At 35.9% G+C, this 22,392-nt stretch overlaps 1 protein-coding gene across 26 annotated transcripts in view; it reads left to right on the plus strand.

Moving 5' to 3' along the window:
• KCNMA1 (potassium calcium-activated channel subfamily M alpha 1) overlaps positions 1-22,392 on the plus strand; it is a 415,833-nt gene that overhangs the window by 99,333 nt on the left and 294,108 nt on the right. For all 26 annotated transcript variants that reach the window (XM_071438814.1, XM_071438813.1, XM_071438807.1 and 23 more), the window contains one exon: positions 16,923-17,087. In XM_071438814.1, the coding sequence (XP_071294915.1) occupies positions 16,923-17,087 (165 nt within the window). The remainder of the gene's footprint in view (positions 1-16,922; positions 17,088-22,392) is intronic.

A 22,392-nucleotide genomic window follows, 5' to 3' on the forward strand; every position in this document is an offset into this window, starting at 1 on the left:
CTGTATTTAATTCTGAAATATTAGCTTCTGCTTCCTATACCTCTGTATGCAAAATAACATTATGTTTGGAATGTAAGTTTTCTTTCTGTTTTCCATAAGGCTGAATTTATTTTCTTTACAGGCTGTAATATCAGTTCTTTGGGTAGAAAAAGAATAAAGTGTAGTCCTTTGTATGGCGGGCAGGAATCCAGGTTGATTTCAACTGCTGTATGCAGGAGTTTCTTAAGCATCAGCTAAATAGCAGTTCCTTTTTTTTTACTGAGAATATTTCAAATACAGTTGTCCTAAAAAGCATTATTCAGGTGGAAATGGATCTTCTCATAACAAGAACAATGTTTTCTTGGGCTTAGAAGACTAGGACATGCGGATAAAGCTCCCTTCCTGGTTTATGCACTTCTGCTGTACTGGGGAGCTGTCCATTTGCTCTTATTTTATTACATTCCAGGATTGAGTTGCTGGTGGCAGACACAAGGAGTTACTCAAAGAGTTAAACTGACAATGTGCCTTCTAAATGGCAACTCCATTGCAAGAGATCTTATGATGGGACACAGGCTTAAAAAAGCACTGCCAAAACTTGGTTAGGAGCTAGCTTGGGGTTTTATGAAGACCCTTTCGTTTCAGTGAAAGGGAGAAAAATGAGGACATGGGCTAAATTTACCATCCTGAGAAGTAATATCTTCTAGCCCAATGGAAACTAATTAGAATAGGAAATTGTCAAAGGATCCAGACTATAAGTAAGGCATTTTGTGTGTACACCAAGTAACATGAGGTAATTTTTAAAAATGACCGAAAGGACACGCAAAAGATGTCTCAGAATTAAGTTTAAGTCTGTGTGTGTGGTTTATTTAGCAAGGCAAAGGATTCTGCTTACATACATCACATGAGAGAGGAAGGCTCGTCCTTTTATTAGTGCTATAGCTTAAAACATATAACCTGATTTCACATAAATAATGATCATGGTATGAAAACTTTTCACTTTGAGAGCATAACTAATCAGTCTCAAGTGTGCAAATGAGTTTGTCAGGTTGTTATCCTAAGTTCTAAAATACTACTTCACTTTTAAGGGAGGCACTTTGTCCCTTAGCTTTTTACCTTTCTGGTCCCCAAATATTCCTTGGTTGTAGAATGGAGTAGAATTCCCAAGTTTTATTAGTAATTGCTGTGTGCAAAAGCAAGTTCCAATTTTACAGAATCAGTGTTTTGAGAGAAGCAGCTGAATGAAAATGAGGGATTTTTGGTATTCAGTTAATAGTAATGAGGTTAATGTAGGTTGTGTTTATTCACAGGATTAGTACAGTAATTTCAGTTTGGGGGGGGGGAATGCTGTAATATGTACACACACATTGTCTAACAGCATCCAGATCTGGTTCCCTGAGTGAATTCTTGGTAGTTTCAAGGTTTTTACTTTTTCAGAGTAGCAAAAGTAAAACATTTCTTTTTCAAAATATAACTATTTTTTTATGTTTTATTATATTTTTGCTTTTTCTTTGCTGAGCATTTATGAGGAAATAATTTTATTTCTATTTGTTATATTTTCAGTACTATGTTTTTCTTTAAAATGTGATGCTATAATTTGGGTTTTCGTGCCCGTCAGAAAGATATTTGTAGTATTTTTTTATTCCTAACTAAGGATGAGCATGCGTACATACATCTTCATTGACACAGAAAATAAAATCAGGCTTCAGTGTATTTTTCATTTATATTTTGTTTTGTTGTATTTTTATTTATACAAGAAAATTCTAAACTGTAATGGTGTTTATCTTGTACAGTTATGGGACCTAAGATGAATTATCAATTGGCTACTTTTATTTGGTCTAAATGCAGCTTCCCACATACAGAAAACTAACCTTTAATTGAAACATGATAGTATCTCTTTAAACTTGTTTTGCCTACAGATAACTGTTTTCTGTTTTTAGAAAAGTTAAATGAAATTAGCACATATAAAATTAGACAGATCAGATGAGAGCAACATGTCCTAAGAGGTTAGAGAAAGTAATCTGCATTGATTAATACATATGTTTCTGAATCCCAAGGCTACTGTTCCCATTCCTGTTAATAATGTTACAGAATCCTGGTTTTTCTCATCCCTCTTGCACAAAAGGTTGTGTTACTTGCTTAGGCAGACTTTAGTTTGCTGTTCAGCTTTTTAGTGTCAGCTTTGTAGTAGCTGCTTACCCTGAGCATCAAATCCCCGTGCCCCAGGTGATGGTGCCTGGGCTGGAGGTGTGAGCAGTGACCTGGGGTGGTGCTGGCCCTGTGGCAGTGATTCCCCACGCTCACTGATGCTGCCAGCAGAGCGTGTCCTTGACTGGGCATGACGGCATGAGTGCTTCCACATATCCCAAAAATCAAACAAAAGATCAGATTTATCACAAAAATGTGTGCAGTTGTTCTCATTATCTGTTTCTAGCTGGGGAAGGGAATTCTGTAAAGTAGAGGGCTAAGTGGAAGACTGCTAAAAACTATGAAAAGTCTTGATATTATGTAGTAAAATTGGTTTTAAGTAGGAAAGAAAATTTTTGTCATTGCATCCATCATAATAGAGTCATCTTTATTTTAATATAAATTCTTAAATGTTTTCCTTTGCCTTTTGAACAACTGAATCCAAACCCAACTGACCAAACCAAAGTAATGCGACAGATTCTGTTGATGCTAGATCACAATTACTTGGGTTTTTTTTAAATTGGTTTCAATTAAGAAAGAAATGAAGCATGACTAATTTAAAAATAGAAATGGTCTCTGAACTATGTTTGAGTATTTTTGTACATGTTAATTGGCTGTATGTATTTTGGGTTTGTGCATGTGAATTGTTGTGTGTGCTGGTATAGTATGTGTTATCAATTTTAAGAGAATATTCAGCAAGGAGGCAATGAATAATGCTTCTAATTACAAATTGATGAACCTCTACTTGTGAGATAACTTTATTTACTCCCTTTGACTCAGACATTAGTATTTAGAATGTGATAATTTTTTGCTTTGGTCATGACTAATTCAACACCACTCTTAAATTGTTAACCTATTTTGACTGTAGTACCACTCCTCTTCTGAAATAATTTTTTCATGGAATCATAGAATGGTTTGGGTTGGAAGGGACCTTAACCCAAAGCAGATGTATGCTAGCAACAGATATAACTAGGCAAACCTATTGCGATTTTCTTAGTATTGCAAAAAAAAAAAAAAAAGAGAAAGTCATGTTAAAACTAGTTTTCCTATTTGCAGCTCTGATTTAATGACCAGAAACTTCAGTGAAACAAGTAACTCTTGTTAATAATAGATAATTACTAATTAGAAGCCTATGGAATAGGTTTTGGTTTTTTTTAAATTTTGAAGTTAAAATACACATGTATTGGTGGTAAAATCAGGTTTAAAACTTTGTATATGAAATAATAAAGGCTGGTATGTGTAAAATTATTATTACTTAATTGAATACTTAACATTAATATTACATGTTAAAAATGTCTATAAGGTCCTAGAGTGTGAATCAATACAGGTGATGCAATACATGAACCGTAGCTTGCAATTTTACATTACTGGAAAGTGGAGGAGGAGTCATAGCATAGTAGTCAAGAGAAGGGGGATTATGTGGACTTGAGTTGAGAGGGAAACAGATTTACCCAAGCTAAAAAGAAAAAGTTTACCTTTACTTCAGCTAGAGAAACAGGACAGAGGTATCAGTCCTTAAGCCTTACATCTTTAACCCCTATTTATGCAGATATTCATTTGTCAGTTAATTTGTACCCTGAAGACAGACTGTACATCTTCTTTTACTGTACAGTGCTGACTGAAAAAAAAAAAAACCAAGAAACCAAAAATAATAATAGAAAAAAATCAAAACACCAAAAAACCCCCCTCCAAGCCGACACCCAGCAAAAAACCCCACCATATGGAGTAACTTATAGAGCCATATGTTTTGTCCTGTCCCCGTGGAAATGTGTGTTTATAGTTTCTGGCTCAGATCCTTATTGATTCTTATGAATCAATACACCTTTATGGTTTAGGTCACTGACTTGGCGTTTCTTTAAGTAAAAACAAAACAAAAACAACCCCCAAAAAACCCCCAGAAACAAACGAAAAAAAAAAACCCAACAAAGCAAAAAACCCAACCAAAAAAAAAAAAAAACCCAAAAAAAACCCAACAAAAACCCAAGGTAACCAGCCAAAATCCTCCTGGTTTTGTTCTGTCACTAGCTAGTTTTCTACCCTGTCTATTCTAATAATCAGGACTATAACTTGGATTAGAGCATCTGGTCCATTTGTTGATAAAGCTATGTTTTGGTTGCAAAGACACATAGGAAGAGGAAGAAGGATTGGCTCTATGCTCTAGAGATAAGTCTGCATGCATTCATAAAAGTGAAAGCCTTTGTTTTTTCATCTTCAGGGACTTCTGCAGAATTTATAGGTTCAGAGGAGCTTGTGAAAGATTCAGAGTTATTAGAGGTGAAATTTTTGGATGTCTGAGTATGTTTGGGTAAAAATACTGATAGCATGAACAACTTTGTTTTCTGGGGTAGCTTTGTCACAACATGAATATTGATGTAGGCTGGTAAGTGGAGAGGCCCTCAAACAGCTCTTTTGCCTCTCCAGCAGCTCAGTCCTTGCATCAGGTTTGTCTGCTCTAAAATCTTGTCCTAAGCCTAGAGAGTATCCTGGAGGGAGAGTGTGTGTACATAAGAGAGTGAGTTAATTGTAAAACCAACAAACAAGAACCAATCAACCTCCAACAAAACAAAACCCCAAACTCACACTGAGGGAAGGAGGGAAGAATTTTATTACAGTGAGTTGGAATTTGTGTTCAAGTATATAATTCTGTCGTCACTTTTTCTCTGTGAAGTATTAGATTTATTTTTATACTTTTCTACTGTTTTACTTCAGCCATCTCATAAACAGCCTACCTAACAACAGTTTGAATCTGGCACCCAGCAGGGCTGACATTCTCATAATTGATATGCCTGTGTTGATGAAAAATTTCCCCCACTTAGGTTCCAGCAGAACACTCTGATTACAGGGAGTGCAGAGCACAGCAGAAAATCATACATTTTTAAAAAATGTATTTTTTTAGATGATTGATGATCACTTTATTAAATATCACTGTTGCTAAGTCTCTGAGTAATGAAATTAAAACACTCCTTTGAGCTCCAGAGTCTGTTTATTTTTTCCCCTGCTAGCCTTTGTTGTGTGTAATTGCTTAGAACTTTGTGTAAAACATGCTTTGTTTTATAAAATATTAGTACAGATTGGAGTTTGCTTAGTTTATAGTTTTCTGTTACTCCTGTGGTTATCTGCATGAGAAGAAATCGGTGTAGGAAAAGATTTCTGTGGATCTGAGGGATTCCAACTTCATATTATAGGTAATAGTAGTGGGCTTTTAGAGGAAATATAATTGTTTCATCATTTTTGAATCTCATAAAAAGTGAAAAGTGAATGAAGTTTTCAAAGTTTTCCATATGAATTTTTAGAACTCTTTCTGTTCAGCCAATCAATAACGAGGAGACTTTGTTTCCATGGAGAGCCCTTGAAAATGTATTTGAAGTCAGGTTTTCTTTAAAAACCACAGTACAATAATCTGATATGACTTAGTCTTAAGGAAGAAGCTTGCTTCACAGAAAGTTCATTTAATTCAGCAGAAATCTTCTGCAACCTGGGGCGGGGGCCACTGGATGCTTCTAGGCCATGGTGGCTGCCGGTGTGGACATCAGGTAAAAACTACACAGCAGTTTTAGTTTATTGGGCACTTTACAGGTGTTAATAAATGGAAGCATTTGAATTATGCATAGTACATCCCATGGTACCAGTGAAGACTTAGAAAGTGACCAAGAAGAAAAACATCCTTGAATCCTTTTCTTCAGTTTTAGATCTGCAGACAAAATGGGATTTGTTATACATAAGACTCCAGCTTTTGTAAACTGCAGATCCCATTTTCCTTATTAAACTACTTTGTGAGGATAAAAGCCATACTTTCAAACTCAAAAAAAAAAAAAAGAGCTGATCTTACAGTTCATGCTTTCCCTCCCCAACCCCCCAATTTCCTTCAGCTGAATCTGAAATGCAGAGATATTATTTATTTCTCAAATGTATCCCCTAGTTACATGTATTACTTCAATGCCTTGTTGCTGAATAAACTAGAATCAGATATTTGGAAGATGTGAATTACTTATGTATGAATCAGTACTTTTTTTTTTTTCCTAAGGCTTAATTAAGCCCTTTCTTCTTTTAAGAAGTAGTTAAGGTGAAATTTTTAATGTCATGTGATACTTGCATAGGCTTGTCAATGAATCTCATTCACAGATAAATTATGGGAGGGGGCACCTGCATCTTGAAAAGCTGTGTGAGGTAATTATGCAGCACAGTAAATGGAGAAAGTCTCTTATGATAACAGACTTATCCATGGTAAATGGAGAAAGTTTCAAGCTGATGAGTAGGTTCAGTAAAACACATCTTGTGAATAGTGCATAGTGTGACAACCTGCTTTGATGAAGTCTTCAATCTTTATGCTGCTGCAAACTCTTTATCAAAATAATTAATATAAAATTTAAGAGAAAAAATTGGAGTTCCAGGCCCTGTAATAACATTATTACATTGCCACAGAAGTGCAAGATATAAACAAGCAGCATTCAAGATTGAAATTTCCATAGTAGCCTTAACTTTATTATCTGTCATTGTAAACTTCTGCTCTGATTAAGGTCGAGCAAATTAAAACTCAATACTTTTTGATGATTCAACAGCAGTTATACTTTAATTTCCTCTTATTCTTATTTAATCTTACCAAAAGAGCTAGAAATTTAAATTGACCTATCCTCTCACCTCTGTTCATTACCCTTTCTGCTCAGGTGACAACAACTGCCTGCTTTGTCATGCATAATTCATAGGCAGAGTGAGTGTTCAGAGGGAACATACTTTTGTAACACATGCTGTATCTGCTGCTTTGATAAATTTTGAAACCAAAAACTGCAGACTCATGAGACAGAACAATGCCTGCCTCACAGGCCCTCTGCTACTCATGCAACTCTGCCTGGGCTGCTTCTGAGCACTCAGGCCCCTGAGGAGCTTCAAAGAGTTGCTGTTTTCATTTAGAAAATGACCTATTCAGAGTAGGAGCTTCACATAGAAATTTTGGTACAGGCAGATTCAGTCCTCCCTTGGAACAGGATGCATTATGAGAGCCAAGAATGGATACAATGTATTTTTATTTTCCACTCGTTCAGCTTCTGATTGCTTAAAAAGGCAATGTTCAATGTCACACATCAATTCCTAGCATTGCATCACTGCACACAAGAGCAGGGGATGATCTCTGTGCTGCTTTAAGTTATTCCTGTTATTTAAGGCGATGAAGTTAAGAAAGTCAAAGAGAATTCACTGAGGTTGTTCTCATTCTCTATAGCATAAGTAACAATTAATGGAGATGTATTATGCAAGTCAGAAATTTATCGATCTTTTTCTCTCTGCCTCAGATTTCAGTCAGTGTCTGTAAATTTGGAACAACTGTGTTTCCTAGTACCATAAATATATCAGGTGCTGTATTTGTAGTCTACAGGTGTTGACGTTGGATAATTTGGGTGCTGCTAGTTACTGTCTAGGAAGTGAACCAAAGTAATATAAGCTACCTAAAAGAAATTTAACCTGAAAGAAGAAAAAATTCCTTGTAGATTAAAAACTTCTTTTGTGTGCCATTTATGCATGCGAGTAATGAGATTAACATTACATAAAATTGTTTCCATAGCAGTGGGTAATAAATCAAGTCACATCTACTTGATTAAATAATAGCACTTGTACATTTTTTACAATGTGATGTAACTGGTCTTTTAGAGGGAAATGCTGAGTGAGTCTAATATAATTATTTCAAAGTAATCATTAAAACAGTTGGCAAGTAAATCTGCATTTTCAATATTTTGAGAAGTAGAGCTGTATATCTTTGCTCCAGATTCCTGCACATTTGTGTGCTCTCTGACTCCCCCCTGCACCAAGTTCTTGCACTCTGAAAGCTGCATGGCACTCTGTAATCTCAGAGTGAGAAGTGTTGTGTGCTAGTAAATAGTTTTAATTACTTAATTGGCTGACCTGCTGCTCTTCAAATATTTATGTGCTGCATGCTGGAACTTATTTTCCTGCATCAGGATAGACTTAGATATGGATTTATATCCTACAGAGAGCTGCCTTTAATTCATTGTGCTTTCCTTTATGATTGTAATACAATGAGAATAAATGCTATGCACTACCCTTGAATCAAAAATGCCTTAGAGATGACTCTTTTATCGAATTTGGCAGATGACAGAATGCTTCTCTGGCAGTCTTCAAATTATTGTTATACATGTGTTTTATGATATTACCAACCTGTTATGTTTGTGAGTCTCTCAGGTTTTTTTTTTTTTGTCCCCCTGCCTTTCTCCTTCATCTTTTATGCTGTAATCTTTAAAACCTTCTGAAAAATCATAAATCTATTTATAAAAATGTATATGCAAATAAAATTCTATTTGAGGCTCCCCATTGAGGATTGCCACTAAAATATTGAAAACTTACTATTTTACGTATAAAGAAAACTCAAGTGTTTAAGTCCATCCCTTTTATGTGAAAATGTTTGATTTGAGTCAAATGAAGTTCTCAAATTCCTGTCAGCAAGGTTTTGAGGAGAAAACCTGTTCTTTTTAGCTAAGGAAATGAGTGGTTAATTCCTTTTATGTAAGGACCAATATTCTTATTTGGGAGTAGCTATAGTACTTTGTGCTTTGTCCTTTAAGCTGGGCATTGCTTTTCCTAATCCATGGATTCTTTGTGATTTTTGGGCAATAGAAATGTGATTTGGAACACGTATTTCACAGAAGAGGGGAAGAATTTCCTTCTGCAGTTCAGTCTAGACATCTTCTCTTGGATACCTCTGATAGCACGAGTGAGAGATGATTGGGAGGTTAATGCAGTGAATGAAAACATCCTGTGTGCTAGAAGGTACAAACCTCCCTTCTGTGATTGAGCAGGATGGAGAAAAACACCCAACTGACAAGATGCTGTGAAGTGTCACTGCACTGACAAAGCAGTTTGAAACTAATTTTGTAAATGGTGCTTGAGTATATCTTTTAGTTGAAATAAACTTTCTACTTTTGGAACTTTTTAATGGCTTATTTAATTGACCATTTCTGGCAGTGAGTAGTTATTTCATTATTTTTCTTACTGCTGGATATATCACATAGTCATTTTGTGAAAACTATGCTTGTAATCTAGGTCCTATAGATGAGAAAAGATTTACTAGTCATACTTCTCTTAAAATTAGAAAAAAATAAATGTGGTTTCTTTTCTGTCTTTGATTCTTTCATGGCAGTAAAAAAAAGTGCCAAGAGGTAATGACTGAAAATCTTGGAATTGCATATTACTTAATGCTAACAACAACAACAAAATTACAAGCAATCAACTAGAGTACTTCCTGTAATCAAGATAAACAAGTTAGGTAATTTCCCCACTGTTTCTTTCTTCTTTCTCATATTTGAGACTGTTTTCTCCCATTTGTGAAGCAGTTTGAGACTTTTGAATAAATCCTGCAAGTGTTTTGTCATCTATGACAGATATTTCTCACTCAATAGGATATAGGTAATTCAGCAGTTTTCATTTCATGACAACATCTTTATCAATTTTATTTTCAATTGTGTGCTTACTTTGATTTGCCTTCTGTTAGGTGGGAGGAAGCAAAAGAGGAGGATAACAGAAAATGCATGCACCTTTTTGCCCTTTATGCTTTTCTATTCAGGAACACTTGTCTGTATTTTTAATAACTTAGTCCCATCTAAAGTTGTTTCATATATTTTTGCAAGTTTAGGTTCTATCATATTTAAGGCTAATCTACTTAAAAGGATTTTTAAAAGCATATTTTGAAAGAATGATGCCAATATAAGGCTTGAACCACAGAAAATACAGTTAAAGACTAATGCCTTACATAGTAATTGTCTAATTTACTTAATGGACATATTTCTGTGGTATGTAGGGACCAAAGAATAATGAAAAGTGTCATTTCATTTAAATTCAGTGCCCCCATCAATAAAGTGAAATGCTTGTTTGCCCTCTTGCCTGCTACTTGGTAATTGAAAGGGCCTTCAGAGACTATTTTAATGTGGTAATAATTTGGTCTTAGTAGAGAAAATTAATAAGAAATGTTCTGTTAACTATAAAAAAGGAAAATAAATGTAAAGGCTAGGTATTGGTTTGACATTTTGTGAAATATTTTCAGGAGTAATTTTAACCTGTTCATCACTGACTTATCCTATTTTTTTATTTATTTATGTATTGCAGACAGTAAGTTCACTTGTTACATAATCTTATGACAAGTTCAGAGGTTATTTATTTCTAACAATGTGGTCTGATACAGAATCAGAAGCTACAAAAGCAAACTTAGTTCTATTTTTATCAATAAATTTACATGAAAATTTTACCCAAAATTCTTAACTTATAGTGAAAGCTTACATAACTATTGACATAAACTCCTGCTAAATTGAACAAATCATGTTTTTGAAAAGCACTGTTTGTCTATTTGAACAAAAAGTTGCAGTGACTTTCTGTCCTTTTTCATTTCCCTATGTTGTCTGGAGTTCTTAATTGCTTCTCTTTTACACGTCTTAGTGTTTAATTGTCTTATATAACTAACCTTACAGCTTTTACCAGTACGTTTTTACTTTGTGATTTCACTTAGATTATGTCTGTGTTGTCTGTCTTTGTGAATATCAAGACACTTAAAATCTTACATGTATTTATCTTTTTAAGATCCCTATGCAACAGAAACTGTTGTTGCTCTTGTTTTATAGCTGCAGGGTGGAGACATGAAGAGGTTAGACAATGTGACTGAGGACTTCCAAAATTTGATAACAGAACAGGGACATTGAGCATGCCTCTCAATTACTCGGCTGGTATGGAAATCTGCCAGACAGTTTTTCAGTTATTTGGAAATACTGTTTCACATCAATGGAAGTGTTACATCATAACATTTCCATTAATGTGTAGAGATGTTTAATCTTTGAAATGAATCTTTTTGTACTTCAGATTTCAGATAATGTAGGTGTCTGCTGTTTCATATTCTTAAGTGAGAACCATACCCGGGAGCTTTTCATTTGACAGACTGGAGAACTATTTGTGGAATCATGGGTGGAACACTATATTTTACTAGTCTAGTTTCTCTTGTCTCTCAGGTCAAGGTTTTAGAATTAATTCCTCTACTGCAGCAATTTTTGTCAGTCAAAGCAATGATGTGAAAAGGGAATTCTGTAAGAGTAACCTGTACCAGAAATATGAAGGTCGCAGAACATGAAATCTGTGGGCATTACTGAAGGTTTGGACAAATGCAACAGAAAAGCTGGTCACTGCCAGAAGAGGAAAAAAGATTTTCTGGTGGTCAGCATAGAAAGTAAGGCTCTGGTTGTAAGGAAGGACTGGCAAGGTGCTTCTTAGAAATCCTTGGGAATGCAGAAAACAGAGTATAACATCTCAGTCTTAAACTAATAAGAAAACCTTTGTATTCTATTTTTGACTTATTTCTCTTCATCTTCCAAATTTGCAGACAACAAATTTATATGGCTTGTGAATATTTTATGAGAGCAAAATGCTGGGTTATCTTATCAGCCATGTTTTCCACAGATCATTCTGGTTCTTTTATTCGGTGAAAGGAATAATGTTTGTCTGGGTATCAATAATTAATCTTTTGAAACAAGTTGAACCATAGCTACAGTATGACAACTGACGTCAGTGTAACCTAATATGCAAAGAAATGCTGTGCTAGGCCAGTTTAGAAGTACCTCTTACCTCACATTTAGTTAGTTTAGCCTTTGCTTTCTCTTTTCTTACAAGTCTGACTTAAAAGAGGTTTGGAAGTCTCCATAAAGCTGTTCATTTCTCACATTGCCATTTGTTTTCTTTATTAATATTCCAGTGGAAACGTGTGTTTCCTGAACTGCACTAGAGCAGGTGAACAGCTGCAGGGTGGTTTTTTTGTTTTGCTTGCTTTTAGCTCTGGATGAACTGGTACTCAGTAACTGTTTAGATGGAGACAATGGATGGTAACTTTATCTGATAGAAGGCCTCTGCCATGGCAATAGGTACCTCAAGTCTTAACACTCACTGTACATTGCCCAGCTTCAGAGAATCCAGCATAATATTATGGTTTTATAGAAATTTAAGACCCCTATTTGGAGATGTGAACGTGGTGAGTGGACGTATTGAAGGACATGAAATTAAATTATTGATAGAAGTCTTAAACACAGTGTTTTAGACATTTGCCCAAGAGAAAGGAGAAATAGTCTCATATGCAAAATGATTCCTCTTCACATAGCACCTCTTGGGGAAACAGGTGAATGAAAAGGAAGGAAAGGTAAATACAAATTCCTAATTTGTAAGAATGGCATTATCATAGTGTTGTTAATTGATTTAAAACATTTCATAAAATGCCAGGCTCTAGGAATGCAATGCTATTAATTTAAGGGCAGTTAATAGAGATAAAATTGTTATTTGCTGGCATCATTACCTAAATCAGCCCTTTCCTAACTGCTCCAAATGATGTTTTCTTATTGTATTTTTACTGCATACTTTAAACTAGGAGCAGCTGCCATTCTGACAGACCCTTTCTAATCTCATGTTATCTAGGGTGGAAGTCAAAGGCCAATACTGTATTTGCTTCATTGGTGTTACTGTTTTTAAACATCTGCTTAGACTGAGCATACTACTTTCTCTGGAGTGATGTGGTCATGACTCATGGCTCTTTATTCATTACAGGTGATACTTAATGATTTTTGTGTAATATTCATCTGGTTACATGTTAGGTAAATGAGATTACCAAATCCTTTTTTTTTTTGTTTCATCACACTTCAACCCAGGTATTCTCCCTCGCATTATTGACTCCCTGTTTCATATGTTTTAAAACATATTTTAACAAGATAACAAATTTTTTCAGTACCATACATCAGAGACTACTTTTCAGGTTGTGTTCATGTTGTCCTGTGTTTTAGGACTTGTAAAAAGATTATTCTTAGATGGTGTTTTAAGGTTTCATAATAACTTTCTGATTTTATTTTGTGTTGTCCTGAGTTGGATGAGGTGTCTATGCAGTGGTTCTATGTTTGTGTAGGTATTTTAGAGGTGAAATGGAAAAGACAGGATTATGTTTTGAAAACTGTTACCTGTTTTTCAGTGAATTTTGCCTTTTTGAGTTCTTCCTTAAGGTGACTGTCTTCAAGAATCCCAGAACTTATGTAATCTAAATCAATATTTATTGCTGAAAATAGAAGACAAACCATTGAAGTTTCTGGTCCAGGTCTGTGCCAAACCATTGGTGGAACACTGAGTACTGATTCCTGTACACACACCACCTCATCATGCTAGTTTCCTTTTGGTCATTAAGTTCAGGAAATATATATTTCACAATATACTGCTTCTCACTTAATCTACCTGCATGTTCCTGCCATGAAGTAATTAAAATAATGAAAACTGGTAAGCAGAATGGGTAAAGATCTCTGACTTTTAATATTGAACTTGTAAATAATTAAGCAGCTATCATCACTGTCAGGTTATTACTTTAAGCACCTTTTTCAGCTGTTGGTGTTGGTTACTCAGTGCACTGGGGTGAGGAAATAGCAATCAAACAAGACTATACACTTAATAACAGGACTGAATTTTTTGTTCAGTATAAAAAAAAAAACAGCCTTTAAACCTCCTTTAGTGATCACTGCACAATTGCATAATGACTTGGGGATAAACTTTTCCTAATACTCAACTGCCAATTAAGTAAGATAAAAGCTAGCCATGTAGATGAAAAATATAAAATATCCCAAATGAATACAAATATTACATAACAGCAACTAATCTGCATGTTAATTATAGCTACAATAATGGCAGGAGCTAGGCTGATCATGACAGTCTGTTCCAAATCATACTTGGCAGGGGATTATTATTTTACTTAAATTTTAATTAAGAAATAATATGGGTGGGAGATTTTAATAGAGGTAAAATAAGTAGCATAAATACAGAAATATAGTCATTCAATGCATTAAAGACTTTAATACCTTTAGAGAATCAAATACTGAATAGGTTTGTCATGTTTTACTGCTCTATTCTATTGGCAACCAAAAGTCAATACAGCAAAAGAACTGTAGGTTATGAAAACCTTTTCAAAATATAAAAGCTACCTTTCTCCTTCAATTAAGTAAATTGCCTACTATTTCATTGAGTGCTAGGAAATGTTAAATTATTTTTATATCTTATGAGCAATCACATCTATTGACAAAAAGATTGGGGATAAGGAACATGTACACAATAAAAGAATTTTCTAACCTTAATACAAGTTCAATAAAATTGACTTCTTTATTCAGCTTTTTATTTAGTGATCTGTAGTTCTGTGACTTTCTATAGTGAGGTCTGTAGCAAGGTGTGCATCTGTGCTCTTTTAAGCAAGCGCTGCTGGGTGCAAAGATCAAAAAAGACTGTGGCTTCATCCTGGCTCTGCCAGTGGCATCTCCAGTGACTGAGTTAGGCATCTAATCAACACCTCACTTTCTTATCTGAGAGGAAGAGATAATTATCCCTCCTTTACTATGAAAACCACATTAATTCATTCAATAGAAACTTGTACAGAGTATGAAAGTTCACTGTGCAATGCATAGGAGGACCATGGAGCAAAATCTGATGTGAAGCGAACAGTTCTGAAAGACAAGCTCTAGCAGTTAGAAAAGGCAGAGAAGCTGGTGGGAAGAGAGAAAGGAATGTCATGTGTGGTGTTTTAAGCAGTCTGTAACTGTCAGGGCTGTGGGGCTCCTGTGGGCCAGGGGCCTGCCCAGTGCCATGGCTGGGCTGGTGGGACAAGGCCTGGCCTGGAGACTTCTTGGGCCAGCCTGAGACAGCAGCCTGTGGCTCGGGCAGGGGGAACTGGCTGTGGCCTCACCAAGGCTGGAAAGGACAGGGCTGTGGGAGCCCTGGATGGGGCTGAAGGGGTGTCCTGGGTCACAGAGGGCATCTGAGTCAGGGGAGATGCTGGGGACAGCAGCTAGGACCAGTGAGGCCTTGGAGATATGTCTAGGCTGCTTAAGCTTCAATGCTGTTTGGAGTATAGAGCCTAGTGTTCTCTTCCCTAGTTTGTAATCGAAACCTTGATGGTGGTGAAGGCATTTCTTTGGGTCTGATCTCTATGGCTTTGGGTCAGTAGTTGGCTCCAGGCAAGCATTGCTCAGCTGGAGACACCTCATTCCGAGTTGTACCTCATTCTGTGTCGTACATCGCTGTCCTCTGCGTGAGCTCATCCTGTAGGTTGTGCTCCATGCGTGTGTGTGCGGCACAGGATATGTATTTCAATGCCAAGTGCAGAACATCTGATTCACTGTGTCCAAATTTGTCAGTGAATGAGGTCCAGCTATGCAAATACAAAGTAATTTTAAACTTATGTTGCGTTATTTGCTTGGGAAGTGTACTGAATTACTGTTGTAACTCTGAATAATTTGTTATTATCAGTATAGTAACATCACGCTTTGCTGTAATCGCTAGTAAGAAGATGGAGCCTGCTTTCTGGGAGGGAAACTAATAGAGAAAAAAGAATCTGATTAGCTAATTAAGTTGCAGTGTTGAGCTTCTCTGAAAACAACTGTTGGCCTCCGTTTAACATTTTTAGCATTGTTCTACTGTTCATTGCTGACAGATTCAATGACATTGCTTTATTAGTTCAGTGTTACTCTCAGGAAGGTCCTGTACCCTTGTGTCCAGCTGTGTCCTCAAGGCCATCTCACAGCTATGGGTTTTGACCATCACAGGATATACTTCTACTGTAGTAATTATCACATAACCACTATTTATACAGCATCTTTGCTTGTATAAAGATATCCCAAAGGGGATTAATGGCAATTGATTTCCTGCTTACTGGCCTACAGACAAGTAATCTATAAACAAGATCCTTCAAGCTGTTGGTCTGTGCAGAGTGCTTGGAACACTAATGCAGATCTAGTGCTCAGGACTTGCTTCAGTGCTGAATATTGCTGCCTCTCCTATTTTTGTTTAGCATCACTTGTCAAGTGTTCAGCAAGTCATTAGTATTATGCTGTCACCAAAGTATCACTGTGCTCGTGGCACAGTGGTACTTTGCATGCAGTATGATTTAAACACTGTACAATCCACGCTGGCTTTTCCTGGCATTTCCCTTGATGTTTGTGCAGCACCCATGACTGTAGCACATCACAGGCAGTCACAGAGCATGGCATCCTTGCTGCAGCATCCATGAGAGACTGATATGAATTCCAGTGTGTGTTCCTCTCTCATCAGAGAGCTTGGTGCAGCTGAGGCTCCTCTAATTTCTAGCTCTTCTTTCTGTGAGAGCCACTTACTGACAGAATAATTCCTGTGATATATTAAACACTTGCATTGAAACACAGGTTCACTGATAGCGCGGCAGCTCCCTGCAGATTCTTTATGATGGATTTTGTTCCCCTCACACTTCATAATTGCTGTCTTGTTACATCATGCTTCTCAGTGAAAGTTTACTCAGATAATTAATTCTAGTGATGGGAAATTAAAATTATACATAAATTATGTTCACACCTAGTATGCAGTATTTTGAACTGATACATCGGAAGCTCTTTCGGTGTACGTCTGACAAATTCATTTGTATGTAACTCTGTAATTGCATACAGGGCTGTTGTCAATGATGTTGCTTGCAACAAAGTAACATATTGTATATTTAGTGCTAAGTATATGTTTTGAAGATGTAATGTCAAGGAGAGTATTATTATCTAGTTAGTCTGGTACCTTATAGAACATTTCTATTTCTCTTATTTCTAAAAATGTGGCCAAGTAGGTTCTTTGTTTCACCTAGTAGGGATCCAGGAAGAGAGATTTTCTGGTTTTTATTACTATTCTTGGCCCCAACTATATACTGACTTTCACTGTCAAATTGCTAAACATTAACCCAAGTACTTACTTTTCAGGAGGCCCAGAAGATCAATGGTGGTGGAGATACACAGGCAGATGGAGCCTGCAAACCAACAGATGAAAAAGAGGAGAATGTGGCAGCAGAAGTGGGATGGATGACGTCTGTGAAGGATTGGGCAGGAGTCATGATATCTGCCCAGACATTAACTGGCAGAGTACTTGTAAGTTTTCTATGATTTTCTATGTTTTTATTTTAAAGGAAGCACTGTGTCCCAGCATTAGTGGAGGATTTTTGATTGGCTTGTTGCATCAGCACTGAGTCAATCCCAATTTTCTCTGCAAAATAGCAGACTAGTTCCCACTGCAAGAGAGAAGCAGAGACAGCAAGTAAGAAAAAATGACTGCCAGTCCACTCCCCAGCCTATTTCACAACTCTGCCCCATGATTTTGAACTACAAACAGTGAATTTATTAATTTCATATAAGGTGTTAAAACTATAGACCTATTTTATCTGAAAGTAAAATTGTACCTGGAAGAATGGAAGCAAACTTGGAAATTAAGCCCAGTGTTACAAATGTAGAGAGTGGTCAGAACTGTAAAGCAAAGACAAGATTGAAATGGCTATGCAACGAGATTTGTGATATATTCAATAGACTAATAATGATTTTATATTCCCTTTATATTTTTCTTTATTAGTGTAAAAATCCTTCAGACCTGTGAGCAGTTACATATCAAATGGAGACAGATGATGATAATGTGTGGTTTAAAGGGAAAAAAACTTTTTCATTTTTCACTTTATTTAAACATAATTGCTTTAGAGCATTGTCAAATAGGAAAATGCAGGGGCTTTCTGTGGAGTTCACTGCAGTAAAAAGTGTCTCCTATGTAATTTGGATTCATTTTCTTTTTAGAATGCACATACTTATAAACTAGAAGCTAAAGTGATTAAAATCCCATTAAAAACTTCAGAGAATCCCAGTGAAATTTTGTAACTGGTTTGAAATATAATCATCACTGAAATATAATGTTCTTGGTGCCACAACCTTTGAAAATGTGACTTTTGCTCTTAAACAATGTGGATGGGAATTTGACATGTGATTTAAAAATGTGTCCATGTTAAATTGCATAAGCACGACTTGAGAACGTGCTAATTGAACCCATGCAGTTCTGTTTGCATTTGATGTTGAATGGCATAAATATAAATAACAGTAAAAGGTACAAGTTTGAATAAAATCTGTTCAGGAAAATACTGATTTACTTTGAAGTGCTGTAAAATGCGGTAGATGATGGAAGTATCAGATTTCTGAGGTGAGTTTCTCAAAGAAGAATCAGACACATTGATAATTAATCTCAAGATGCAGGAAATTAAACATGTTTATGAACTGATTTTGCTTCCTGAAATTATATCATTTGAGTAAGAAGAAAAAGATTTACTTAATTAGATGGAGTATTTGATATACAGAATGAAGTCATATATATATATATTGTTGAATTTGACACAGTTCAGTCTATGGAAATCTGTAGACCCTTGACTGGCTTCTGAGAAATTATTAAAAAAGGGTAGAGGGCCTCACTACTCATTTGGGGAAAACCAGTGGATCTTTAATTATATAAGTATTTATAGTACATTTTCCTGGGAAATATAGATAGGTATTTTATGTGCCTTTTGGTTTGTTTCCTTGTGTGTTTTGGTTTTTTTCAGTATTTTTCACAACTAGATTTGTTCTTGCTGCTTTTTATTTACTTTTAATTTTTTTTTTTTTTCTGAATGAGAGGACTCAAATTTTTTTAGTGTTGAGGGGGAAAAAATCCCCACAACCTCTTGTGATATGTAATAGTTTTCTAGCTGCCAGAGTGGAATTTAATAGTTCAGAAATTGTGGGGTTTCTCCCTGTTTCCAAAGACACAGTGGCTGTTATGTCCTTGCTTTAATGAGAATAGGAGCTCAAAGGATAATTTGGTATTTGACAGATAAGAAATTGGACAAGCAGGTGTGTTTGGTATACATATACATTTTTTGACAGTGTTCTTGACAGTATCAGCTATTTCACCAGCTTTTCAAAGCAGGAAGAGAAACCTTCAGTGAACATGAGTATGCAACATGTCAGAATTCAAATATGAAGTTTAATACGTTTTCTCAAGGATAAGACAAGTTCTCATAAATTTCTTTTTTTTTTTCTTTCTTTTTTTTCATTTTGGATCCCTCTCATCCTGGAAATGTCCTGTAACCAATCTTCTTGTGAAATTAACATAGATTTTTTTATTTTTTCTGAGCATGTGTAATATTCTTAGGATGCAGTTAATCTGAATAGGACTTAATTTAGAGTAAAATATATTAATTGGCTAGAGAATAGGAATTGAATGCATGATTCAGTGATTTAGTCTTTCATACTCATAATATTCTAAGCCTTTTACAAGTCCAATATGGCATTAGTTTTGCAGCAGTGAAGCACATGCATTCTTTGATAAAACAATTTGCTTTGCTCTGACATTGCAATTTTTCTTAGATAGTTATGCAAGGTTTGGTGGGACTTAGAGAATATTCTAGACAGGCAAAAATAAGTAGTGCCATATCTTCCCTTTAGCTGTGGTCTAGGTTTCTGAACTTAAAGGAGAAAAGGGAAAGTCTTTCCCAGCTTCTAGATCTGACTGTGCACTGGCAGGAATCACAAGATGTTCCATGCCCTGAGTGATGTGGTGTGGTTTTGCTGGTGGCCCACCCCTCTTTTTTTTCCCTCCTCTTTTTTGGTTTTGTTTCTTGCTGCCTTTTTTTTTTTTCAAGTTATTTTAGTTCTTGGAGATGGAAAGAATCACGTATGTATTTTAGATTATATACTATTACATTTGTATAAAAGTTCCCTTTTCCTCATCGTGGTCAAAAAGAGAAATGACATAAGGATTGAAGAGCAGATTCTTCCCTAGCTGGGGCATTTGTAGCAGGACAGTGCTCAAACTGCTGGGCATGTACCTTGCAGTGTGTCAGTGTAACTGCACAGATCTGATCATTGCAGATGCTCAGACATTATGAACTTCTTGTCAGTGTTTGGCACTCACCTGCCAGCTGTTCATGGGGAATGGTTTAGATTCTGCTCATCCCTATTGAGAAATTAACCTTGTCTGTTTAGTTATTTTTAGTCTTTGATAGGCCTTGGTGGCACATAAATGAATCCAAGGGATGAGTTCTAGATTGCCTTAATCTGTGACAATGATGGGGGCTATTTCCAGGGTTTCCATAGGAATAGGAACAATGTTCTCCATGTAAGTTCATGAGGTAATGATAATGGAATAGAGTAGGAAGTGTTGCGTAAGTCTTGTTTGTTTCTATGGTAACTGCAGCTAGTTTAAATTTCAGTTATGCATTTTCTGAATATTTATTTATTATTGACAATAGCGAGGGGTTTTTTTGCAGGCTTTTTTGCTCTGGATTGAAGGGTGGGCTTCTGCCCAGAGTCTGGTGAGAAAGTTCTTCTATTGCACGTAGGTCTTTAAAACTGCACGTAGGTGCTACATTTAGATGTAGCGGTTCTGATTGTTGCTGTACTTTTTATTTTTGGGAAACTGCTGTAATTTCAGTGGATCTTGTACTTAAAGGAATAATGCATGGTGATTCTTGGGGTGTCCTCTGCAGGACCAGGAGCTGGATACAATGATCCTAATGCATCCCTTATTTCAGCATATTCTATGATTAACATATGCTAATCTTAAATTTTCTTTTCTCTGAGGTTTTTCATGAGTTATATGGCTAATCAAACATAAACTGTATTTTTTCTACTCAGTTTTACCAGTTTTAAGTACTGCTATGTGAAGAATGGATAAGGTTAGCATAAGGTACATGAACTGGTAAAATCAAATGAAGAAATGAATAAACAGTACATTTTATAATGAAATGACATGAAATACACTCAGAACTGGACTTAAAACATTGCATTTGAATTCTTAACTCAAAAGGTGGAAAAGTAGAAAATTAGTGTATACATAACACGTGCAATTTATCTTAATTAAAACTCCTTATTTTTATAGGCCTCCTTTTTGTAAGCCAGATCTCACTCTAGCCTAGTCTACCTTATTTTCAGTCAGGTTATAGCTGCTGCTATGGAAGTTACCCATTTTCAAGTTATCTTCAGACTTAGGGCTGTGTTGTAATGAGTTTCATGACCTTTAGATAGTTGACCATGCTTTCAGAAACCATTCTAATAGTATTTAAAAACATGAGGCTTTTCCTATAGCGGGAATAAATATCTTCTGCTAAATTTTTTTGCAAGTACCACTTCTTTTCTTGTCTAAATTAAGGTATGCATGACGTTCTGTCATTAAAATGAAGAAAAGCAAACACACTTTTAAAATAATATATTAAGTTTTGAATGGTGTGTTTATTTGGAGAAAGTCACGAACGTGTTTGCTCTTCAGAAGGCGAACCTGGTTTAGGTCAACTTCTGTTAGACAGTGCTTCATTGGTGAAAAATTGGTGTAAGACTGCACTATTGATAACCTGTATTGCTGTATATCCATGTCAAACGTGAGTTAAGGGCAAGTCTTTGCCACTTTTTTCTTGCATGAATCTAGCGTGAAAGTGTGTAAATACAGAAATGTGCCTTGTGGTGATGCTGTGCTGATCCTCATGATCAGTGTGTAGTACAGGGGAAATTTGCCTTCCACCTATGGGCCACTGACAATAGCCAGGTATTGAACAGAAGATACTAACACAATTTTGCATATTTACAAAGCTTACTGGAGGAGGCAGATGGCTTCCCCTAAGGCATTTGTGCTGTTCCTATGTGGAGGGCTGCTCTGATGATTCAGTTGATAATATTGGGGTTTTTATGTGGTTTTTTTTTCCTCTTTGTGCTTAATGTATTTGAAAAAATAGTGCTTGTAATCAAAACACTCATGTGATAATGAATATTTTTGAAGAAAATTCTGTGTATGTTTTTGTACAGCTCTCCCATCATTCATTGTTCTGAGGCATGGGGTAAATGGAACAAAATGCGAAGCTTGTGGTAAAAAGAAAAATCTCCATTTTGATGTTCGGCAGAATTTTCCACACAAAATATTGTCTATCAAAATCAGTTTCCTTTTCCTTCTTACCTATTTTTTTTTCTTTTTGAAACTGTTTTTAGGTATTTCTTGAATATTCAGAGGTTTCTTGAGGAATATTCTCAACATATCCCTCCTGGTGTCAGTAGTTTTATGTGGCTCCTTAAATTTGCGTTGCTTTGGCACAGGAGATTCCTCTCTGCTTTAATTAATGCTTTGTTTTAGCTTCAAATGCTGCAGCAGAGACAACTTCAAAGCTTACTACCAAAGCTGCAGGAAGTCCCACTTTTCTTGTGAAGTCTGATGTTTGTACTGGTAAGGTTTGGAAGGCTTGGTTCAATTGAAGTAGTGGTAACTCTATATTTGCCTTTCTGAAAAGGGAGCAGGTAATCTAATGGTAGAAACTAGCACGGAGAACTTGTCAATTAGAAGTGAAAATCAGGGAATATTAACTGGTTGTTCCATATGTTTCACCTAGAAGCTGGAAGCTCT

The sequence above is a fragment of the Agelaius tricolor genome, unplaced genomic scaffold, assembly GCF_023055355.1.
Source record: "Agelaius tricolor isolate 1412-34295 unplaced genomic scaffold, bAgeTri1.0.p SCAF_13, whole genome shotgun sequence".
Lineage (NCBI taxonomy): Eukaryota > Metazoa > Chordata > Aves > Passeriformes > Icteridae > Agelaius > Agelaius tricolor.